This window comes from Ogataea polymorpha, assembly GCF_001664045.1.
Source record: "Ogataea polymorpha strain NCYC 495 leu1.1 chromosome Unknown OGAPOscaffold_7, whole genome shotgun sequence".
In the NCBI taxonomy this organism is placed as follows: Eukaryota; Fungi; Ascomycota; class Pichiomycetes; order Pichiales; family Pichiaceae; genus Ogataea; species Ogataea polymorpha.
The window spans coordinates 687501-708267 of NW_017264704.1; the positions used below are offsets into that span (position 1 = coordinate 687501).

General features: G+C 44.5%; 13 protein-coding genes and 3 non-coding genes across 16 annotated transcripts; 8 read left to right on the forward strand and 8 right to left on the reverse strand.

Moving 5' to 3' along the window:
* Nucleotides 1-1510: 1510 nt before the first annotated feature.
* OGAPODRAFT_t67 lies at nucleotides 1511-1594 on the forward strand. The gene has a single exon. It is a non-coding gene; the product is annotated as a tRNA-Leu (tRNA).
* Nucleotides 1595-1816: 222 nt separating this feature from the next.
* OGAPODRAFT_t74 lies at nucleotides 1817-1888 on the reverse strand. Its single transcript has one exon. It is a non-coding gene; the product is annotated as a tRNA-Gly (tRNA).
* Nucleotides 1889-1969: 81 nt separating this feature from the next.
* On the reverse strand, nucleotides 1970-2041 carry OGAPODRAFT_t73. Its single transcript has one exon. It is a non-coding gene; the product is annotated as a tRNA-Gly (tRNA).
* A 207-nt stretch (nucleotides 2042-2248) lies between these two features.
* On the reverse strand, nucleotides 2249-3326 carry OGAPODRAFT_17514 (uncharacterized protein). The gene has a single exon (XM_018355163.1). It carries the CDS (start codon nucleotides 2965-2967, stop codon nucleotides 2296-2298), a length of 672 nt encoding a protein of 223 aa, XP_018208862.1. The 5' UTR covers nucleotides 2968-3326; the 3' UTR covers nucleotides 2249-2295.
* Nucleotides 3327-3474: 148 nt separating this feature from the next.
* Nucleotides 3475-5469, forward strand: OGAPODRAFT_17516 (uncharacterized protein). Its single transcript, XM_018355164.1, has one exon. The coding sequence runs from the start codon at nucleotides 4096-4098 to the stop codon at nucleotides 4879-4881; it is 786 nt and encodes a 261-aa protein (XP_018208864.1). The 5' UTR covers nucleotides 3475-4095; the 3' UTR covers nucleotides 4882-5469.
* On the reverse strand, nucleotides 3475-5482 carry OGAPODRAFT_95995 (uncharacterized protein; the record flags this gene model as incomplete). The annotated part of the gene is made up of 1 exon (XM_018357855.1): nucleotides 3475-5482. The coding sequence occupies one exon, from the start codon at nucleotides 5480-5482 to the stop codon at nucleotides 4910-4912; it is 573 nt and encodes a 190-aa protein (XP_018208863.1). The 3' UTR covers nucleotides 3475-4909.
* Nucleotides 5483-5550: 68 nt separating this feature from the next.
* Nucleotides 5551-7058, reverse strand: OGAPODRAFT_78218 (uncharacterized protein; the record flags this gene model as incomplete). The annotated part of the gene is made up of 1 exon (XM_018356430.1): nucleotides 5551-7058. One exon carries the CDS (start codon nucleotides 7056-7058, stop codon nucleotides 6195-6197), a length of 864 nt encoding a protein of 287 aa, XP_018208865.1. The 3' UTR covers nucleotides 5551-6194.
* Nucleotides 5740-5958, forward strand: OGAPODRAFT_40730 (uncharacterized protein; the record flags this gene model as incomplete). The annotated part of the gene is made up of 1 exon (XM_018355399.1): nucleotides 5740-5958. A coding segment is annotated over one exon (219 nt), but the record flags the coding sequence as incomplete, so codon positions are not given.
* Nucleotides 7059-8066: 1008 nt separating the features above from the next.
* On the forward strand, nucleotides 8067-11142 carry OGAPODRAFT_103536 (uncharacterized protein). Its single transcript, XM_018353183.1, has one exon. The coding sequence runs from the start codon at nucleotides 9693-9695 to the stop codon at nucleotides 10893-10895; it is 1203 nt and encodes a 400-aa protein (XP_018208868.1). The 5' UTR covers nucleotides 8067-9692; the 3' UTR covers nucleotides 10896-11142.
* On the reverse strand, nucleotides 8067-11142 carry OGAPODRAFT_17517 (uncharacterized protein). Its single transcript, XM_018355165.1, has one exon. The coding sequence runs from the start codon at nucleotides 9545-9547 to the stop codon at nucleotides 8108-8110; it is 1440 nt and encodes a 479-aa protein (XP_018208867.1). The 5' UTR covers nucleotides 9548-11142; the 3' UTR covers nucleotides 8067-8107.
* A 458-nt stretch (nucleotides 11143-11600) lies between these two features.
* OGAPODRAFT_103539 (uncharacterized protein) lies at nucleotides 11601-13988 on the reverse strand (the record flags this gene model as incomplete). The annotated part of the gene is made up of 1 exon (XM_018353184.1): nucleotides 11601-13988. The coding sequence occupies one exon, from the start codon at nucleotides 13986-13988 to the stop codon at nucleotides 12024-12026; it is 1965 nt and encodes a 654-aa protein (XP_018208869.1). The 3' UTR covers nucleotides 11601-12023.
* OGAPODRAFT_10530 (uncharacterized protein) lies at nucleotides 11632-11877 on the forward strand (the record flags this gene model as incomplete). The annotated part of the gene is made up of 2 exons (XM_018353219.1): nucleotides 11632-11740; nucleotides 11768-11877. 2 exons carry the CDS (start codon nucleotides 11632-11634, stop codon nucleotides 11875-11877), a joined length of 219 nt encoding a protein of 72 aa, XP_018208870.1.
* Nucleotides 13989-14050: 62 nt separating the features above from the next.
* OGAPODRAFT_10532 (uncharacterized protein) lies at nucleotides 14051-15077 on the forward strand (the record flags this gene model as incomplete). Its single annotated transcript, XM_018353220.1, has 3 exons — nucleotides 14051-14075; nucleotides 14109-15030; nucleotides 15068-15077. 3 exons carry the CDS (start codon nucleotides 14051-14053, stop codon nucleotides 15075-15077), a joined length of 957 nt encoding a protein of 318 aa, XP_018208871.1.
* On the reverse strand, nucleotides 14118-18453 carry OGAPODRAFT_78223 (uncharacterized protein). Its single transcript, XM_018356431.1, has 2 exons — nucleotides 16800-18453; nucleotides 14118-16738 (listed from the first exon to the last, which is right to left on the reverse strand). The coding sequence occupies exon 2, from the start codon at nucleotides 16412-16414 to the stop codon at nucleotides 15128-15130; it is 1287 nt and encodes a 428-aa protein (XP_018208872.1). The 5' UTR covers nucleotides 16415-16738; nucleotides 16800-18453; the 3' UTR covers nucleotides 14118-15127.
* OGAPODRAFT_17519 (uncharacterized protein) lies at nucleotides 16792-18453 on the forward strand. The gene has a single exon (XM_018355166.1). It carries the CDS (start codon nucleotides 16800-16802, stop codon nucleotides 18444-18446), a length of 1647 nt encoding a protein of 548 aa, XP_018208873.1. The 5' UTR covers nucleotides 16792-16799; the 3' UTR covers nucleotides 18447-18453.
* Nucleotides 18454-18822: 369 nt separating this feature from the next.
* On the forward strand, nucleotides 18823-20754 carry OGAPODRAFT_52703 (uncharacterized protein; the record flags this gene model as incomplete). The annotated part of the gene is made up of 1 exon (XM_018355755.1): nucleotides 18823-20754. The coding sequence occupies one exon, from the start codon at nucleotides 18823-18825 to the stop codon at nucleotides 20752-20754; it is 1932 nt and encodes a 643-aa protein (XP_018208874.1).
* Nucleotides 20755-20767: the final 13 nt, after the last annotated feature.

Below are 20767 nucleotides of genomic sequence, written 5' to 3' on the forward strand. Positions count from 1 at the left end.
ATCTGGCGCTGGAAAGGAAAATTTAAGTATAGAGATGGTGGCAGAGTTGAAAGAGGTGCTACAAGGTGCCTGGAAGAGCCGGCAAAAAAAGTGGTAGTGGTAAAGGATGAATGAAGACTTTTTGCGCCATACCACTGTTGCTGCTCTTCCTAAAGGCAGGATTACAAGAAGAAGTCGGAGGGATTAGGATTGGCGACCACTCTTCTCTACGTGCTGGGAGGAAAAAAAGATAGGTGTGGAAGAGGTGGGCATATATATATAGACGTTTGGATAGACAATGGATTGATGCAGAACGCGACCTCGAGACCGCGTTGGACTGGAGGGAAGGGAAAAAAAAATAATAAAAAAAAAAAAGATTGCAGCACCTGAGTTTCGCGTATGGTCTCCCACTACACTACTCGGTCAGGCTCTTAGCAGCTTAACTACAGTTGATCGGACGGGAAACGGTGCTTTCTGCTAGATATGGCCGCAACCGAAAGAGTATGGAAACGAGGGGGGGATATGGATTTAGCAAGGGAGAAGTACTTATTTCGCCTTCACTAAGATATTTAGCGAGATCTTGAGGAAAAGGGGGGATGAATACAGTTATTTATTTTCTCTATGAGGGAGATGGGGTACGATACATCGCAACCACTACAATTCATCAAAACCAGAAACGAATATAAGCTATAACACGCTTGAATCGATAGCAGAAAACGTAGACACGTCCAGAAGGCTGACCAATTTATCTCAAGATGAAAAAAGAGAATATGGTAGACAAAAAAAAGGGCTATTCTGTTCTAGGAAACAGACCTGATTTGCCTGCTTTAACGATACCACCGCCCCGGTGTAATTATAACTCACGACGAGACTGCCACATCAAACGATAAGTTTTGGCCCAGTATATAATAATGCTCAAACAATGAAGTATCGTGAAGTATATATGCTCATCAACTTGCAACACAACAAATCCTAGTGACTCCAGACAGAAGTTGTTTAGCCGAAAGTAGAGTGATTGATAATGTACAGGCGAAAGAACTAGAAATTCTCCGTCGAGGATGTATTCAGCTGAATATATAAAATTCATGTAGAACATGTAAGATTTACTGGTTTTCAGTGATGGATGCACCACGAAAACCATGGTCCCCTTGATACAAGGTATTATTGATACAAGGTATTATGGACCATTATCGTCACCTCTGCCATAATCTTCAGAGTAACTGTACTGCAACATATTGAGTCTCTGCATATTAAGTAACGGGTTTCAGTGGCTCCTTCTAAAGTGTAGGGTATCCGAGCAAGAGATAGAGCGAACAGTGAAGAATCGGTGATAAGCAATGATTAGAATATATTTATATACACCCTTATGATTCTTCAGGACCATGCTAGGGTTGAATGAAATTGCGAAGACACATTAAGAGGGATTACTACCTACACAGGGAGGAGTACAGTGCCGCCTATATCAAAACATAGATGAAGCGTGAAATAGACAACGTGGATAGTTTGTACTGTCGGTTTTTAACTAAAACTTGCATACATGGCCGAGTGGTCCAAGGCGGTAGACTCAAGTTCTATTCTCAGTGATGGGACGCAGGTTCGAACCCTGCTGTATGCATTTTTTTGGACGCTTAGATTTTTTTGCTTACTTCCTTATCATAAAACATCAAACAATTGTTGTCTCGATTCTCTTGAGAAACATCATTACTGCTCTCTTTACATTACAGCAACGTCCAATTAAACAATACTGTTTTTCGTTGGCTTGTGCTAAGTTATTTCATAAAATGATATAGAATAATTTTTCCTTCGCGAGCATCAAAAAATATAGGATGTAGGAAATTGAGAGATACGGGATTCGAACCCATGTCGCCTGCTTGGAAGGCAGGAATGATGACCACTACACTAATCTCCCCACACCACCTAAGACCGCGCATCAAGGCTTTTCAGTTTCCAGAATTACAATTGGCAGAATTAAAAAAAGAAAGTTGAGATCTGAGAGATACGGGATTCGAACCCATGTCGCCTGCTTGGAAGGCAGGAATGATGACCACTACACTAATCTCCCAACTTCCTTGAAAACTTCTTATGTACTTGGTTCAAGTAGAGCAATTTTGTACATTTTTTTGTCGCTCTTTTGTCATGTTCTCATTTCATCTTTCTCCCCTTCCGTTTTTGCTGCTTGAGATGGGTACGATTCTCGTACTTAACAGACTACAATGAGCTCAATGAAAACATGTCAAAGGGAACCTGACGAAAGTTTTAATATGTAACCAAATTTCTCTGATAGTCAGCTTTATCCTAAACAATACTAAACAAACTTTACGAAGAGCGCTGCAGAAGATCCTTGAGACGAGCAACTTCCGATCTCAAAGACTCGTTTTCTTGCATCAACGACTCACACTTTGCCTCAAGCTGAGACATTCTTTCCATTTTACGAGCACGAGACCTCCTAGCAGCTTCGGTGTTCTTAGCCCTCTTGATAGCTACAGCATCAGCACCTTCAGGAACAACAGGTTCGAGTGGAAGCGCCCTCTTCTTTCTAGTGTAAGGAGTACATCCAAAGCGATCTTTCTTAGGCGTGGAAGTTTCGCTAGTAGAGGAAGCCAAACGAGCGGACTCCTCCATGTCTGTCAAAGGTGAGGTCACCGATGTCTTTGGTAGAATCTCCTCTTTAATAGCAGAAGTGGACTGGGTAGCTAACTGGATGAGATCATCTTCTTCCTTGAAAAGTGGCTCCCAAGAGGAAGAATCCTCTCTTGGCTCGAACATTGGAGCTGTTTCGGCATCTGGATCCTCAAATATAGAACCTATAACAGAAGAATGGATCTCAAAAGGTGAAATCGTAAGGCCCGGATTGGAACGTAGAGCTTGATCAGCATTGTGATCATCAAGATGAGAACCCCTCGTATCCAAGAGCAAATCCTCGAGGTCGACTGGTTTAGCCGATGGGGGCTCTGCAAAAGCACTGAAAACTGATTCTCCTAACAACATGATGATATATGGTAATTCTATTTTATCTTATCTTTCTCAAATAAGTTGGTCAACAACGACACGCCATGATGGACGGTGGAAAATCTATGGTTCACTTTAACATATTGATCTAATTGGGGGATGGGTTGAGATAAACTCGAACGAAACTTAAGTCTCTGAAATGTACTTTCTCTCTCGTTTCTTTAATTGTCTAACATACTGAACAATCTAGAAATTATAACCTTAAAAGGATATAAATTTAGGCACACATTTTGAATAATTCACTGATAATTCAAACTAACGCTAACGGAATGGCAAATAACAAAATAATCTTTTAATAACTGGTTGCGTATATGGTGTGTCTTTAGAGAGAAAGTATTGGTGAAAAAAATTTTTAGTGGGAGATGACTCCTTTAAATATTAGAAGTTGTGGAAAAATCAATTTATATCAACATGCCGCTATCGGACCGGAAATCTCTGGATTTAAACTGAGAAACAGCATCAAGCTTTGAAAACAAAATGGAGCTCGCTTCGGATCATATCCACCTACCAGGTAGAATATGGCCATAACTCTGGCCATGTTGCGGACAGTCAGGCTCGTTAACTTGCCGAAACCCGAACGACATTGGATTCGCACGATTTCCTATTTAGGATTTTAAGAGTGACTCATTTTTAGCGGACCTAACTAAACCTTGTCACATAGCTCAGTTTTACTAATCGGTTATCAGCCCCGGTTGTGGCGCATAAATGATAAGCCTGTTCGAGGAGCCAAATTCATAAAGTCTGGATTAGAACAACTCTCCCACAATCAGATTCGAATGGAGGTCAATTCTGGCTGAGGTTTGGGTGTGAGCCATAAGAGTTTTCTAAGCATACAGTTTACTACTTAAGTGAGCCATTATTGCAAAAGTTATTGCCAAGTAATACAAATTTACTGCAGTCTTGTAATTGATCAATGCTCATTCTCATTTTTCACTTTCTGTGCCAGTCAATCTTTAGGGCCCAATAAATTAGCAGGCCTAGTCACCAACAAATACAAAGCAACATGCGCTCTCAATTCCTGATAGCCACCAAATATCAGTACATCCTTACACTTGATAAAAAAATTTATTAGAATTTTTTTAAACAAGTCCTTAATAGAAAATCCTGATGACGACAAAAGTAGATCTAAAGAGGCAGAAGGTGGCTGTGGGAATATCCAAAGCATCCGGAAGCGCTCCTTTGAAAGAGTCCCTTAGAAGAAAGGTGCAAATAAGTGACGATGAAGTCGAGACCGATAGCGATATGAAGGAACAAAGTGAGAATGATCATAGCGAACCAAGTGTAGAAAGCGACAATGAAAGTGATTCCACCAGTGGAAGCGATTCTCTTAGGAGCGACCAAGAAATAAGTGAGGATAGTGACGATCAACCGCAAACCGATTACTCTACTCAATCGGATAATGACGACTCAGATGATGAAGAGATCCCAACACTTCCAGGCAAGAAGAAGAACAAAAGCGATGGTTCTGAGTCATTTTCCAAGGCCATTAATGCTCTTCTAGATTCCAAATTGAAGGCTCACAACCGTAAAGATCCAATCTTGGCCAGATCCAAGTCACAGCTAAAAAAACTAGAAAGCGAGAAACTAGAGCTCAAAGCCAAAAGGCAACTCCTCGCAGAGAAAAAAGCCAAGCTCACTTCTAACAGAGTGAAAAACTTGCTTCCTACAGATGACTCGCTCGCCAGACAGACACTAGAGAGAGAGAAGCGTTATCGAAAAGTTGCTCAGAGAGGTGTAATTAAGCTTTTCAATGCCATTCTGGCGACCCAAACGGAGACCAGTAAAGAGATTGATTCCATCAAAGGAGTGGGACAAACAAAGAAGAAGGAACTCGTCAATGAGATGTCGAAAGAAAAGTTCTTGGATTTGGTCCAAGAAGCAGGTAAAAGTTAATATGAATAAATGCGGCTAGGAACGTTTATTACGTCAGTTTCTCGTAAACTTTGGGAATAACGGCAGAAACTGCTGCTCTAGAAGCGTGCCAATCTTCTTGGATAGATTTCCAGGGAATCTTGCCAAACAATGCCTTTGGACTACTTAGCTCCTCATCCTTCTGCAACTCTTTGGCAATTGCTTCCACTCTGGCCTCAATCTCGCTCTCGGAAGCTACTGGAAGCTCCTTCATATACTTTTCAATGTATGGAATTTCTCTGAGCTCATTCAACCCCATTTGTTGAAACCGATCAGGTGCACCTTCCTTCAAGTACTCTTCAGCAGTTTTCTTCCGCTGGTTGACCATCTTTGCCAGCAAATCGTATAGCTGAAATTCATCTTGATCTTTCCCGGCATTGGCAACTTCGAGGTTTTTGACCTCAGTCAAAATACTTTTGATCACGTTTCTTTCAAAGACGTCTGCTTTCATGCGAATGCTAGTTTTCAGGTCCTGTCTAAGAGCTTGGATCGCGCTATCATATGCTGCTGTATTTTTGAATCTTAATCCTAAACGGATGCTTTTGAGAGGTGCCGTTGTAAGTCTTCGGGTGGTTGGAAGCATAATCCAAGTGGAGAATTATCAAAAATAATAAAAATTACGTACTTTTATTTTTCCGTCGGGTAACTGAAAGCAAATCTTTACCGGCATTTCAGAAGCAATCTTATTGTAATAGTGGCCGGCTTACGAACCGCAGAGTGACTGAGGTTTAGGCGAAGACTAAATCAACACAAAGAGGGAGTCTGGATACCAATATCTGACTAGCAGATCAACACATCGCATAAGACATAATTTCACAAGTGATGAGCACAGGCAGCCGACGAGTGTTCACAGCGGAAGAGGTAGCTGCACATGTGTCACCGGACGATTTGTGGATGGTCATAAATGGCAAAGTATATGACGTGACAAGCCTGATAGAGCAACATCCAGGTGGTTCCGAGGTCCTTTTTGACTGCGCGGGTGTGGACGCCACGATACCATTTTATGATGTTTCGCACTCCGAAAACGCTTTCGAGATGCTTTCTCCCTGTTTTAAAGGCTACTTGAAGCGCGATGATAGTATAGAGCTCGGGGTATCAACGAAAAAGAAATCAAACAAATATTATAGGACTTTCCAAAAAATACGAGAAGTCCAACAACAATCCCAACAAGACAATCAAGCACAAAGGAATAATTCATTCATATTTATACTATCTTTGATGGCTTTCTCAGGGTTGGGGATGTTCATCTATCTTCAGCGGAAAAAATGGTCTGAATGGATATGATAACCGCTTACTCAATGGCCTGTTGTAGGAAGGCCAACAGAGACTTTGAAAGAATCATATATTAACCATTGGAATCCGGTCAGGGTACCTATCATCACAATTCTTGCCCCTAGACCATTCCAAAGTCCGCTGAACCCGATCCGCTTGTATATTCTACCGACTGCGGACAGCATTGACTCGCCCTTTCCTGACTCATTATTAATCAGTGAAACCATCACATCTGCCGGGTGAGACACAAGAGCGCAAAAGATACCAGCGACATAGCCTCCTGCGAAAGAGACACCTGTTTGTTGAATTTTGGAGTACTGTTCCTTAGGTTTGGTAAGGAAACTGGCATAAATCAGTTCGACGATCTTTTCAAAAGAAGTAAATTTAACACAGGTGTAAGGGATTTGTCTAAACCACAATGGGACCAGTCCTGAGTACAGGTTTGAGTATAAACCGACCACTGGATTTGGAGGCAGAGTAGTTTGGATTTTCACCTTCATGGACTCAAAGGGACACAAGGCAATGTCTGCAAGAAATTCGGCAGACGCGGAGGCAAGCATGTACACGTAGGCATTAGAAACACCAAAGAAATCGCTATATTTCTTTTTGAACACCTCGTAAAATCCGTATTTGCCACTTCCTTGTAGGCCGTAACCAATGAAAGTTGGCCCAATACCCGTGAACACTTTTCTCAAACCCTCGGTCTTGATGATGGACTTGATTCCGTCTAGATTTCCTTTGTAAAGACCAGGCTTCACTTGCAGTCTGCATTTCACCAGGTCAAGTGGCAGGACGCCCGAATGTGTGGGAGCACAAGCCAAGAACCCACCAGTAGCACAGGCAATGTAGTATTTAGATGAGTACAGTTCAATTTTGTCCGACGACATAGAGTTGTTAAGTTAACAAATGAAAACTTTGATGGTGCAACCGTAAATATATATATATATATGCAATTGGGCATCCGCAACTTCCAGATTAATAAGCCGCACAGCGATAAATAATAAAGTCAAAACTGGTTGCTAATCAGGTTTCATAGTCAAAGAAATTAGGATGAGGAAGTTCTAGCGGTAGAATTCCTGTCTATTTTTACATAGTGTAGCTTGTCTAGGACTGTGATCAGATAGGCGCTCTTTCTGGATGCAGAAGCGTTAGTTTGTAAGCAGATCACAAATACTTGCTCCCGCGGCTTTAGTGCTCAAGATCGAAGGATCTGTAACGTATGACTAAGCTAACTCCGTAGTTGGTACCCAATGATATAATCCTCTAAGGTGTATTCCTTCGAGACGTCACACGGCTATCCGGCTATCCCAGAATGGCAGTCCAATGAGCGCTTTGCAATCTTGCCTACCTCAAATGAGTGGGTGTTTTTGCCCAATTCGAGATGGTTCGCATTCAGTTCCTAGACAAAATCAATACGGTTGGTGTTCTGATAAGATACCAGTGGGCCAAGCGGAGTCTATGCGTTGGCAAATTATATTGTTTCGTCAGTAGGTTTTGCGGCCTTTTGCTCGGCAAGACTCCATAGTAGAATTGTCTCATAACCTCCCACCATCAACAATATCGGAGACACTGAGCTGAATTTTCATGTCAAACTTCATATAAGTAGGATTAAACCGAGTAAATTTTCACCGATCACTGAGTAGCGTGTTGACGCTGCCCCCTTCTATTCAAGTTGAGTTGTAGGTCTTAACTCGGCCTTTTTTGGTTGGTATGTCCAATGAAACCTGTCAGCAATAAACAAAGATTATCCAGCAATGCTGCAAATCAAAACCATATAAAGCAAACTCGTCTTTTGATAAAAAGCTGCTACAATCCTTCACATATTCACAGGTAGTTCTTAGGGGTTGGAAATTTGAAGAATACAGGCTCATAGCATGAATTATAGGTAAAGTCGGTTTGAATCCAGTTATGCAACGAAGTATTACAATGTACATGCTTATTTGGAAGGTGTAGATTCCTTTTCAAGGAATTCTGTCCATAGCGAAACAAACGACTGACTAGACCGGGGTGCAGAATTCTCGGCAATGGGTGTACTCGGAACGTTCAAGACGCTATTCGAATTGGTTTTTGAATGCGAAGATAGTAATCCCGCATGTCTTTTTTTCTCATCATCCCAGTTCAAAAAGTTCGAGATGAGTTGCAGCACCTCAAACTTCTTGGCGTCCGCCCTGGGTATCTGGAGAAACGAAATTAAAAGATTGGAGATCAGCTCGCGATCCACTGTTTCGGTTGTGGACTCTTTCTTGACTAATTTCATCGCTTTCATTAAATGCTCATTCAACACAATAGTCTCGTGTCTTAATTTGCCAATTGTAAGCTGCTTCTGCTTAACCTCATTCTCAAGATCGGTAATTCGCATCAGTTTTTGTTCAGCCTCTACCAGCTTCGACTTCATCTCTTTCAGCTGCTGATCCGCGGCAGTTGCTCTCGTGATATTGACCTCGATTTGATGTTGTAAATCGTGCTTTTCTTCCTCAAATGTCTGCGTAAGGTTTGTAATCCTGGACTCCAGATCTGTGATCCGATCTTGAAGTAATTTGCGTTCCTCCTGCAGAGCCTGGTTTTCAGTAACCACACTTTCATTTTTGGCTTTCGTTTCGTTCATTTCATGAATAAGGTTTTGCTTGGATATCTTTTCTTCGTTCACGATTATTAGATATTCCTCGATTTCGGACCTAAGCTCTTTAAGCTCCACTGCGTATTTTTTATTGGACGTTTCAAGCCTCTTGATCTCCAATGTTTGCTCGTCCTCTTTCAGTTGGGCACTCTTCTTGAGCATCGTGTAGTCTTTGCTCAGCTTATCGCATTCTGCATTCAAATTTGCTGCTTCATCTTTCAAAGACGCCACTGATAAGTTCAGCGCGTCTATAACTTTCTGCTTTTCCTCGACTTGACTCTCCAAAGTTTCAATCGTCTCCTTGCATGTCTTCAGCTCGTTTTGAGTATTCTCCAGCTCAATCTCTGATTCCTTCATTTTTTGAAAGACTGACTTCATTGAAGACAATCTGCTCAGCAGTGCCTGATAGTTAGATTGGTATTTCTCGCATTCCTGTGTTTTTTGTTCAAGCTGATCTTTCAAACTATTGGATTCCAGTCGTGAAATCTCTTTGTCTTTGGCTTCCAATTGTCGCTTGAGTTCCTCTATAATCTCTGTTTGATTCGCGGTAGAGACAGAGCTTTCTGTTCGCAAAGTTTGCTTGTCATCAGCCTGTTCGCTCTCCTCTTCAACAATGTCATGTTCTTTGTCTTCAGGAGCAGGGCGATTTTGTATTTCTTCAGGCTGGTTTTCGCTCTGATGAGTCTTTTCTACTTTTCTGTCCACATCTGGCCCTAACTCCTTGCCATTTTGCTTTTTCTTGTTTTTATTCTTCGCCATTCTGCAATTCAAATCTATGTACAGGTCCGAATTTATTTTGAGAATCTCCCACCCTGAAAATGTGTTGGCAAAAATGACAATTAAAAATTATTTGTAAATAATGCCAAGTTTTCGGGGCCCTTTCGAAAATTGAACACTCTACTCAATGAACATGGTCGACTCCTCGTATATCATTCTCGCAACGGGATTTATTATCAGGCTGGTAGTACCCGTTCTGTATCCACAGATCACTGCAATTCTCGATAAGTCTGTGTTGTTTTCGACGCCTATATCCTCGTTCAGATCTCTGCAAGAAGGAATATTCTTGCTCACAAATAACATTGATCCATACATTGGCGAGGTAGTTCACTTCCCCCCGCTTCTTCTGGCGCTTTTCTCCAAGCTGACACACTTAAACGTTGTTTTTGCAGCCCTCGACACTTCCATAGGGTTCCTCTTGGTGCAGATCAATAAAAATACAAAATACTCCACCAAATTCAGCTCAAAAGTGGTGGCCATCTTCTATGCATTTAACCCACTGGCTATTCTCTCGACTCTTTCCAAGTCAACAACAGTGATCAACAATCTTTCTCTGATTCTAGTATTTTACTTCACTCTCCAGAAGAAGTTCAAAGCCTCGATCGTAAGCTTGGCAGTTTCCACATATCTAGCTTACTACAACTGGTATTTTGTCGTGCCCTTGATGTTCTCGATCTACCAATCTACTGGTTTACAACAGGCAGTGGTACGCTCAATCATCCTATACATTGCTTCCATCTCGGCCTTACTGTATTCGAGTTACATCTTGACAAACAACTCGCTACGATTTCTGTATCTCAATTACGCGTCCGTTGTGCTATTCAAGAAAATCGTGCCCAATATAGGCCTGTGGTGGTATTTTTTCACAGAGATCTTTGACTTCTTTAGCAGCTTCTATCTCTCTGTGTTCAATATATATTCGTTTATTTTTGTCGTGCCTCTGGCCACAAGGTTCCGCAACGACTTGCTATTTGCTTCGTGGATTCTTGCCGGGTTCATGAATTTTGCCAAAGCGTACCCAACGGTGACAGATTTGAACCTGTTTTACTCAATGTTGATCATATTCAAGGTTTATTACAAGAAGCTCAAATTCTCTCCATTTCTTAGTTACCTCGGAGTGATTTTGATTTTGACCCTGCTGCCAATATTCTACTACGTCTGGATGAGCCTCAATTCTGGAAACGCGAACTTCTTCTACGCCATCGGCTTGGTGCTTAGCATTCTACAAACAATCATACTTTCTGATTTTCTGTGGTCCAAGATTCAGACAGAGTATTTCGAATCTAAAAATATCAACATTGACACGATTGTGAAGCTCACACAGATATAATAAGCTGGAACACACGCGCAGATTCGAGCCGATTTGAGATCTTACCAGATCCATCGGATATATGTCCAGCCTTCAACATTTAGTAGAACATCAGGTGCAGGGGTTCTAGACCACTAACAATGCTGCTCCAAAATCTGTATTGTTTTACAAACGGAATGCTTCCTCAAAATGCAAGGAGAGAATGGCGTTCTCTCGCTTTTCCTTATTCAGTTGAGCTAGCAAGCCAATCATATTGAATAGATTTACCACCGTAATAAAAAGTTTGTTTACGTGTACTGCAGAAAAACCAAAGGTGCAAACCTAAAAACCAGCAGCCAAGAAGGAACTTAATGCGGCACGCTTCGCAATGCTTCAGATCCGTAGCCAAGTAATAACTCGCCTATTGATTTTTAAGTCTAACCATGCAGATGAAGATGCACAAACTTCTTGACCAGCGCGTTGTGGGAGAGCACCGCAGGAAGGCCGGGCCACATCATGCATGACCCGATGCCGTTGTGGTTGCTATTTACGTATATCGACTGCCTAATTCGTCACTCAAAATGTTACCAGGTAAAATCCATTTCCTCTTTGGGACAGTTTGTTTTCTACATTAGGAAGCGGGGCAGCTGATGGTGTTTACATTCTCCAGTATGCAAAATTTTACCACAACAGAACCCAGCCCCCCAAACGTTATAAATATGGGTTGTCCCAACTGAGATATTTCAGTAACGAACCAACTTTCTTCGCTCTTTCACAAATGCAATTCTCCGTCGCCACCTTGCTCTTTGCTGCTACTTCTTTCGCTGCCTCCTCCGTTGTCTTGACCAAGACCGAGGCTAGCACTGTCTCCGAGACCATCACTTCTTGTGCGGAGTCCGTCACTAACTGCCCAGCCAGAAACAGCTCTTCTATTTCTACTTACGAGGGTGGTGCTGCTGCTGGATTCGGCTCCTACTACGCTGCTGGTGCTGCTGCTGTTGCTGCTGGTGCTTTGTTGTTGTAAGTGCCGTTGCCTTACTAGAGCGCGCTATCTAAGCTATTTGGTAGCTAGTTAGTGATACCTATATATCGGTTTAATATTCGACAATAAACATCTCTCGGTGGATAGAAAAAGCAATATAGTAATCTTATTTTTCGCTTGTCTATTTATTACACAGTAGGACTAGCATTCCGCTTGGAAAGAAGCCCATTCCTAGAGTAGTTTACATAGCGCGACCTGCTCTCAGAGTCAGTCACCTTTCGGAATGCGGTCTCCATAGCTGCTTTCAGATTCTCGTTGGTTTCGAGTGTCTTTTCGTAAGCTTTTCTCGACTGTTCCAATTCCTGCAGTTTATTGTCATCGCTCTCTAATTTCAAGGCCTCTATTTTCTGCCTCAACTCGTCTATTTGTTTCTGTTTCTCCTCCGTTTCGCGTACAGAATCCTCCATCGATTGGGTTGCCCGATCACGCTCAATTAGCATATACTTGCGTTCAGAACCAGCGGACTCAACTTTCAAGCGCAGTTTTTCTATTTCCTCCTTCAACCTTTGAATTTGTATGTCTGCCGTCAGCCACCTTTGAGCACCTTCTGCCTTCGGAACCTTTTCGGAAAGGATCTCTTCAATTTCGGATTGTTTTTCTGTGACTGAACCTTTTAATTTGCTTATCTGCTCGTTCAACTCGGTAATCTTCTTGCTGCGCTCGTTGCTCAGAAGTTCCTGTTCCGCTAACTCGGTCGTTATCTGCTGATTCGTCGATAAGATCTCTCGCATACCATTATTGTGGGTATCATAAAAACGATCAAAGGACTCAAGTTCTTTGTTGAGCAAAATTAAGTCCTCGAGTTTCTGGTCGAATTGAGACATCAGCGTATGGGTCAGTATCTGGTCCATCGCAATTTCTTTTGATATACCGGTAACTTGCTTACTATCTGAGTTGAGCTCATTTGACAGATATTTCTTCTCCAGACGTTTCGACTCGTAGAAGTCCGTTTTCCTGTTGTTCTTGCTTTTAAATCTAGGCTGGATGATGTGTCCTATCATCTGTGTCTTTCCGTTAAAATTGAAGTTCAAATTCAAATCGTTATCTTTGGTTTCCTCTTCTTTCAAAAAGTCGTCATTATCGAAATTGAACTTCACTTCGGTCAAAAGTGACTTCTCAACATCGCTGGCGGTATACATGGGGATGGACGTCAAGTCCAAAAGAGGCCACTTGTTCACCTCTGGATCACGTAGCCAGTTAGTAAGAAATTCCAGGTTCTTGTTGTAAATAGGACGCAACTCCGAAGGCAGTTGTCCCACCCTATCTCTCAAAACCACCAGAGCTGCTGTAACCGGCTTCAGGTAATCGTTGTAATTTCTGGTAGCTACCAAATCACGGTAGTAAAGAGCAATATGCTCGATAGAGTTGATGGGCACCAGTCGCAAGATTCTTGTGCTTCTGTTTCTGAGTTTTAGAACTTTGTCGTGGTCCAAAGAACAGCTGATATCAAATGAAATGATGATTTTCATTCTGGTGGTTGGTTCGGCGGTCAGATTCTTCATGTCAGAGGGGAATAGATGCACATTCAAGTTGACATGTTTCTTGTTTGATCCGGATGCTTCTTTCAGCTTTGTCCCAGAGTACCGCTTAAAATTGCATTTCTGGCCTAGACAAAGCGCATCTATCAGATCCAATGTCTTCCCTGGTCTCGCAATAATCGCGACGTCAAAACTTGGTTTGTCCTTGACATTGTATATTCCATCGAGCAGATTGAGCAGATCGCTCAAAATTTTGAATTTGCAGCTCGTCTCCGAGAGTCTTTTGGGGATATCTCTTGCGGTAAGACTTTTAGGAAAGTAATGGTCAATCAGAAGATATGGATGCGAGCAGACCAGTTGGGTATTCAGCAACATTGTTTCTAAAGAGTCAAGCACCACACGATCGTTCTCGCGAGCGTCGTCAACCCGTTCAAAGAACTTGAGTATATCACTGTAGTGGAGGGACACGATTTGGTCTGTGAGTTCTTTTTGGAAATCGCTCATTGGGGTCGGTATTTTATAGTCATTCGACATTTGGTAGTCCTCATTCACATTGAAGTGCTCGTCTGCAATAGTTGGCTCGGGCTTGGCATCCAATATCTTTAGTAAATCCATTTTGTGCAGAGATATAAATATTGTCTAAAATATTTGTCATTAAATTTTGAAAAGTTGTTATCATGGTTTCCAAGACTCTCAGCGAAGGTATGTAAAAATCTGTCAAAAACTAACTATCAGACGAGATAAAGCTTTATGACCGCCAGATTAGGTTGTGGGGAATGGAGGCCCAGACCCGAATGCGTGGGTCACGGGTGCTTGTGGTGAACCTCACCAGCGTAGGTTGCGAGGTAGTCAAAAACCTTATGCTCGGAGGCATTGGGGCCATCACTGTGATTGACTCGTTCAAGGTGCTTGACCAGGACCTGAATGCTAATTTCTTCATTGACAAAACTCAGGTTGGGCAGCCGAAAGTGCTTGCTGCCGAGGCCAGAATTAAAGATCTAAATCCTCGGGTAAATCTGACCGTGAGCACTGACGACTGGCAAGAAAAACCTGAGGATTATTTTCTATCTTACAACCTGATCGTTGCCACAGGGCTGGATAAGACGCAACTAACCAGACTCAATGCGATCACAAGAAAACTAAAAATCCCGTTCTACGCAACAGGCACACACGGTCTCTACGGTTATATCTTTGTCGACCTAATTGAGCACGAGTCGTCTGTGAAATTCGAGAAAAACCCTAGTCCAAAGAAGGTCGGCGCGCTCAACCCGACCTCTGAGATTGTGAGTATCACCGAGGTTGTGGAGAACGACGTCGAATTGCAAAACTGCATTGTCAAAAGCAGGTTCGTTCCGCTTTCTGAGTTATTCAGCAACGACAACGATAAGCTTAAGCATTATTTTCCTACGCCACGAAAGCTCAAAAAAATAAGTCCCGTGCTGCCCATTCTGCTTGCGCTGCTAGAGATACCGTCGCAGATAGGCAAACCGATCGAAGATGTCGTTATCGACTCAAAGGAGCTCGAGTCGAAGGTGGCAGAGGTTGTCGGCCATTTGAAGCTCCCTGAAGAAATTATCAGACCCGAGCTTGTGGAAAAGCTGGCACAGCAGGGATTCTGTGAGTTCCAGCCCGTCAGCGCGATTGTTGGCGGCGCGGTGTCGCAGGATCTGATCAACATGCTGGGACGCCGGGAGCTGCCGATGAACAATTTTGTGGTCCTCGACGGCTTTACTAATGAAATGCCAATTTACACTCTATAAGTTACTATTATACAGATTGACGCATCGGTCCCAGCCGCCAGATACAATCGTCTGGTCATCAGGAGCAATGTCACAGCACATAAGCTTTTCTGGCGCCTTGAACTGTTTGATTACAAGCCAGTTGTCGCAGGAAAGAATATTTAGGTTGCCGTCGTAAGACGTGGTCACCATGAACTTGTCGTTGCCAGACACTTTTATGTCGGAAATCAGCTTTTTGTGCGCCACAATATTCTGCTTCGGTTTGCGGTTGTTTCTAATGTCCCACACTTTCAGATTGGCGTCTCCACCGCCCGTGAGAAGCTCAAATCCGTTTTTCCTCCAGTCCATAGCATATATCCCCTTAACGTGGTCCTCCATCACCATGATCGACTTTCCTGTACGCAGGTCCCATATATGGCCAATCCCGTCTAAACCGCCACTGGCAAGCAGAGACCCGTCTGGCTGGTGGGCCAAGGTAAACACTTCTTTCGAATGGCCCTCTTGGTAGTATAGCTCTTTATTTGTCTCGACATCCCAGAACCTCCACGTTAGGTCGAACGATGAAGACGCCAGGAACCGGCCCGAGGGATGAAATTGTATTCGGGCCACTCTCTGCTCGTGCCCTTGGAGAGTGGCTACCACGGCTTGTGTATCGGCGTTGTGCAACAGGACCAGCCCTTCGCCTCCACTGGTAGCCACCACACTGGTTACCTGGGGGTGCCAATCTATGCCACCCACTTTTTCCTCGTGTCCGTCCAAAACTGCCAGCCTTTCGAGCTGCTGATTCATCAAGTACGTCTTGCCGTCCCACGAGCCACAGGCCAGGTATCTCTGGTCATTGGAGTATCGCAACACAGACGTGCAGCGGTCAGAAACCACCTGTGAGCCCTGGGCGGCAATGTGCTTCAGCGACTCGTTGTACTTGCGACGCTCCTGCAGCACCTCCACGGGTCGATGATTCTGATAATATTCGGTTTGAGACTTGATTCTGTCACGAGCCCTTGCAAGCGAATAGTTGGCCAGAAAAACACGGGCCTGATACAGCTCCTCGCCCCCTGGCGTGTAGAATTCTTCGTCTCCGTCGGCATCTAAACCATCCTCGCGGTCTAGCCCCGTGATGTCTGCAAAGCGAGCGCGAAAACCTTCGTCTCTGGCGAGCAAATCGACCAGTCGTTCGCGCCGATCTGCCTTGTCCTCGCCAAAGTAAGTTTGGGGCTCGCCCAGGGCCTGCAGCATGCGGCGCACATCTTCGTCGATCGTCGGGACCCGTCTGAGCACGTCCTTGAACTCAAGCTCGCTCATGCCAAAAAATAAAAGTGAAAATGCGATTTGGTGCAAGGATGAAAAGGCCCCGGAATCATCATGTATAGTCACCTCTCGGAGTATGGGCCGAAAGGTGCATCCGGGCCTTTGTCGGTGCCGTGTCTGATGGCACCATCAAGGTGTATGCGACAGTATAGCGAGCACTGGAGGTGGAATGGAAAAATGGTCGAACGGAAATGACGTGTAGCTCACGCCTTTTCCCCGGACTTTCCGTATTCGGTATCCAAAGATATTTTTTTGGTAGCAAGGATTAAAGCATCTTTTGGTCCCCCGATGTCCCGCGACTGATCAGGGGATATGGAAATGAAAAATGACGCAAATATATAAAGAGGCAAATTCTGGGGTAGTTGTACTTAGTTGAAAAATGGCATACACACAGATCAACATCGACCAAGAAGAGCGCGACTTCCAGAAGGAAGTCGAGGAGATCAAGAAATGGTGGGCAGAGCCTCGCTGGAAGGGCATCAAGAGAGTCTATCCGGCAGAGGAGATTGCGAAAAGACGGTCCACCATCAAAAACCCTAACGCTTCAGACACGATGGCAAAGAAGGCGTTCAAGTTGCTCGAGGAGCACCACAAAAATAAAACTGTTTCCTTCACCTTCGGTGCCTTGGACCCAATCCACGTGACGCAGATGGCCAAGTATCTCGACACGATCTACGTTTCTGGCTGGCAATGTTCTGCCACGGCCTCCACTTCCAACGAGCCTTCACCAGATCTTGCCGACTACCCTATGGACACTGTTCCTAACAAGGTGCAGCATCTGTTCTTTGCTCAGCTTTTCCACGACAGAAAACAGAGACACGAGAGATTTTCTCTCTCCAAGGAGGAGAGGGCCAAGCTGCCATACATCGACTTCATGAGACCGATCATCGCCGACGCCGACACCGGCCACGGAGGTATCACTGCTATTGTCAAGCTGACGAAGCTCTTTATTGAGGCCGGGGCCGCAGGAATTCACATCGAGGATCAGGCCGCAGGAACGAAAAAATGCGGCCACATGGCCGGTAAGGTGCTGGTTCCTATCCAGGAGCACATCAACAGACTGATTGCAATCCGTACCTCGGCCGACATCTTTGGCTCGGACCTGCTGTGTGTGGCCAGAACCGACTCTGAGGCCGCCACTCTGATTACCTCGACGATCGACACAAGAGACCACTATTTCATTATTGGTGCCACCAACCCAGACGTGGAGCCCCTGGTGGAAGTCATGAACAGAGCCGAGCAAGAAGGTGCGTACGGTGCAGAGCTCGAGGAGATCGAGAAGCAGTGGACCGAGAAGGCAGGCCTGAAACTGTTCCACGAGGCAGTCATTGACGAGATCAAGGCGTCTGATATCAAGAACAAGGACGAGGCAATCAAGAAATTTACCTCGACCGTGACTCCATTGAGCGGCCACTCGCACAGACAGGCCAGGGAGCTGGCCAAATCGATCCTCGGAAAGGACATTTTCTTCGACTGGGACGCTCCAAGAGTCAGAGAGGGCTACTATAGATACCAGGGAGGCACGCAATGCGCCATCAACCGTGCGAGAGCGTACGCTCCGTACGCAGACATGTTGTGGATGGAGACGAAGCTACCAATCTACGAGCAGGCCAAAGAGTTTGCAGAGGGTGTTCTAGCCAAGTATCCGGAGAAATGGCTTGCCTACAACTTGTCTCCTTCGTTCAACTGGAACGCTGCCATGTCTCCTGCCGACCAGGAGACATACATCAAGAAGCTGGCCGATCTTGGCTTCATCTGGCAATTCATTACTCTTGCTGGTCTGCACACCACCGCCTTGGCAATTGACAACTTTGCCCGTGACTATTCCAAGATAGGAATGAAGGCCTACGGACAAAACATCCAGGCCAAGGAGATCGAGGACGATGTTGAGGTTGTCAAGCATCAGAAATGGTCTGGTGCCACATACATTGACAGCATTGTGAAACTCGTGTCTGGAGGTGTTAGTAGTACTGCTGCGATGGGAGCTGGTGTTACTGAGACCCAGTTCCAGAATGGTAAGAAATAACGGTAACTAAATATATGTGCTAGTATTTATTTTCTGAATTATTATATTTTGAATGTGAGAGATTAAATATTGCTAAGTGGTAGCTGGTGTATGCAGTGGTATACGGCAACGCAGAATTTTGCAACATTGTGCCAGAATGAAAAGCCCTTTATGAAGTAGCTTGCCTTATTTCTTCACAGTAGCTTCTCTTATAGCATGGTAGGCCTCTGCAACGTGATTCTCGTCTAATATTTGTATCCACCAAATTTCTTCCATTTAGTAGCACAACTTTTTTTCTGTCGCATAATGTTATGATTTATCACAAATGACGTTAAAAGACATCTCGAATATTTCGGTCTCCCGACGCATGGACGACAGGTCTCCTCCCCGCAAGGCAATGAAATCAGCAAAGGTCATTGAAAACATTCAACGGAGCAGAGAAGTGGAGCTCCAGAAGGTGCTGGAGTGGAAGGACAAGAACCAGCAGGAACTGAATGATCTCAACAGTGAGCTGTGGAGAATCCGCACAGACCTGCCAGAACTCGAGCTGGATCTTGAAAAGCTGAACAATCAGCTTTCTGAGCTTGAAAGGCAGTACAAAGAGAAGGAAAATGAGCTTGCAGAGGCAGACAAACGGTTAGAAAGCGAGATTGCAGAACTTAAACAGGAGTTCGAGCTCTACCGGTGCAACACAGAACTGGACTTCAACCGCAAAATTGAGAAGCTTAGTGCAGATTGTGACTCAAAGGTTCAGAGAGAAATAGCCCAAAAACAGGCGGCATACATGGATTCCAGGCGGAAATTGGAGACGAGGAAAGACGAGCTTCTGAAACAAATCGACGAGGAAAATATGCATTTCCAGCGTGAGAACGAGCGCATTATGGAACGGAGACGCGTCAGGCTGGAAGCTGTGGACAGAGAGTTTGCAAGAGAATTGAATAATTTGGAGTTGGAGAAGAGAGAGATTTCCCAGGCAGTTTCTGCTGTCGATCGCAGGTGGGAGGCTGTGGAGGCAGAAATTGCCCGAAAAGAGGAAGAGACCCAGAAACTTGAGTCCCAAGTGGAGTCTGAAAGTCACAAGTCCGCACATTTTGAGGAAAAGACGGCCGAGATACGTCAGGAGATACAAATGATTGATACTGAGTACCAAAAGAAAGCTCGGCTTCTGGAGCAAAAAGAGCATGATGCCCAGAAATTTGTTAGCTCTACTGTTGCGTTGAAAGAACAGCTTCTGGCCGAAGAACTGGCTCGTCGCAAAGCACATAATACTCTCCAGGATCTAAAAGGAAACATTCGTGTTTTCTGCAGAGTCAAGCCAGAAAAGGATGAAAACAGTTTCAAACACCAAGTGTTTGTGTCCACGGACTCAAGCGACGGCAAAGAGCAAATCATAATCACCGAGCCGCTGCTCACGCATCAATCATCCCACACCTTCAACAAGCCGGCTCCGAAGAACTACAAATTTAGTTTCGATAAGGTGTTCGGCATGGACTCCACCAACTCAGAAATATTCGAAGAAATCAGCCAGCTGGTACAAAGCGCCTTGGACGGCTATAATGTGTGCATTTTTGCTTACGGTCAGACAGGTTCGGGCAAGACGTTTACGATGTCGAGCGCGACGGACGGAATCATCCCGCGTGCTGTTGACCTGATATTTCAAAGAAGCCGTTCTGCCAAAGACAATGGCTGGGAGTTCAGTATCGTGGGCCAGTTCCTGGAAATATACAATGAAAACATCAACGATCTGATGACAGAGTCTTATCTGCGCAACCTGGACGCTGTGAAGCACGAAATCAAGCACGACGAAGCTACGCGAACGACTACGATCACCGACATGACCACCGTTGCACTAGAGAACCAGGAGCAGGTCGCCCAAATTCTGAAAAGCGCCAACAAGAACCGTGCCACTGCGTCCACGAACGCTAATCATCGCTCGTCGCGATCTCACTCCATTTTCATGATCCAACTGAATGGCTACAACGCGAAAACCAAAGAGACCATCAACGGAAAGCTGAACCTCATTGACCTGGCCGGGTCTGAGCGCATCTCGCAGTCGATGGTCACTGGAGATCGGCTCAAAGAAACGCAATCCATCAACAGGTCTCTCAGCTCCCTGGGTGATGTGATAACCTCTCTGTGCAAAAAGAGCCCGCATATCCCATACAGAAACTCAAGACTGACCTACCTTCTGCAGTACTCGCTTGGCGGAGATTCCAAGACCCTCATGTTTGTTAACGTATCCGCCAACTTACAGCATTTTAGCGAAACACTCAACTCGCTCCGCTTTGCCACCAAGGTGAATAATACACAGCTGCAGACGAAACAGTGAATAAGTATATTGC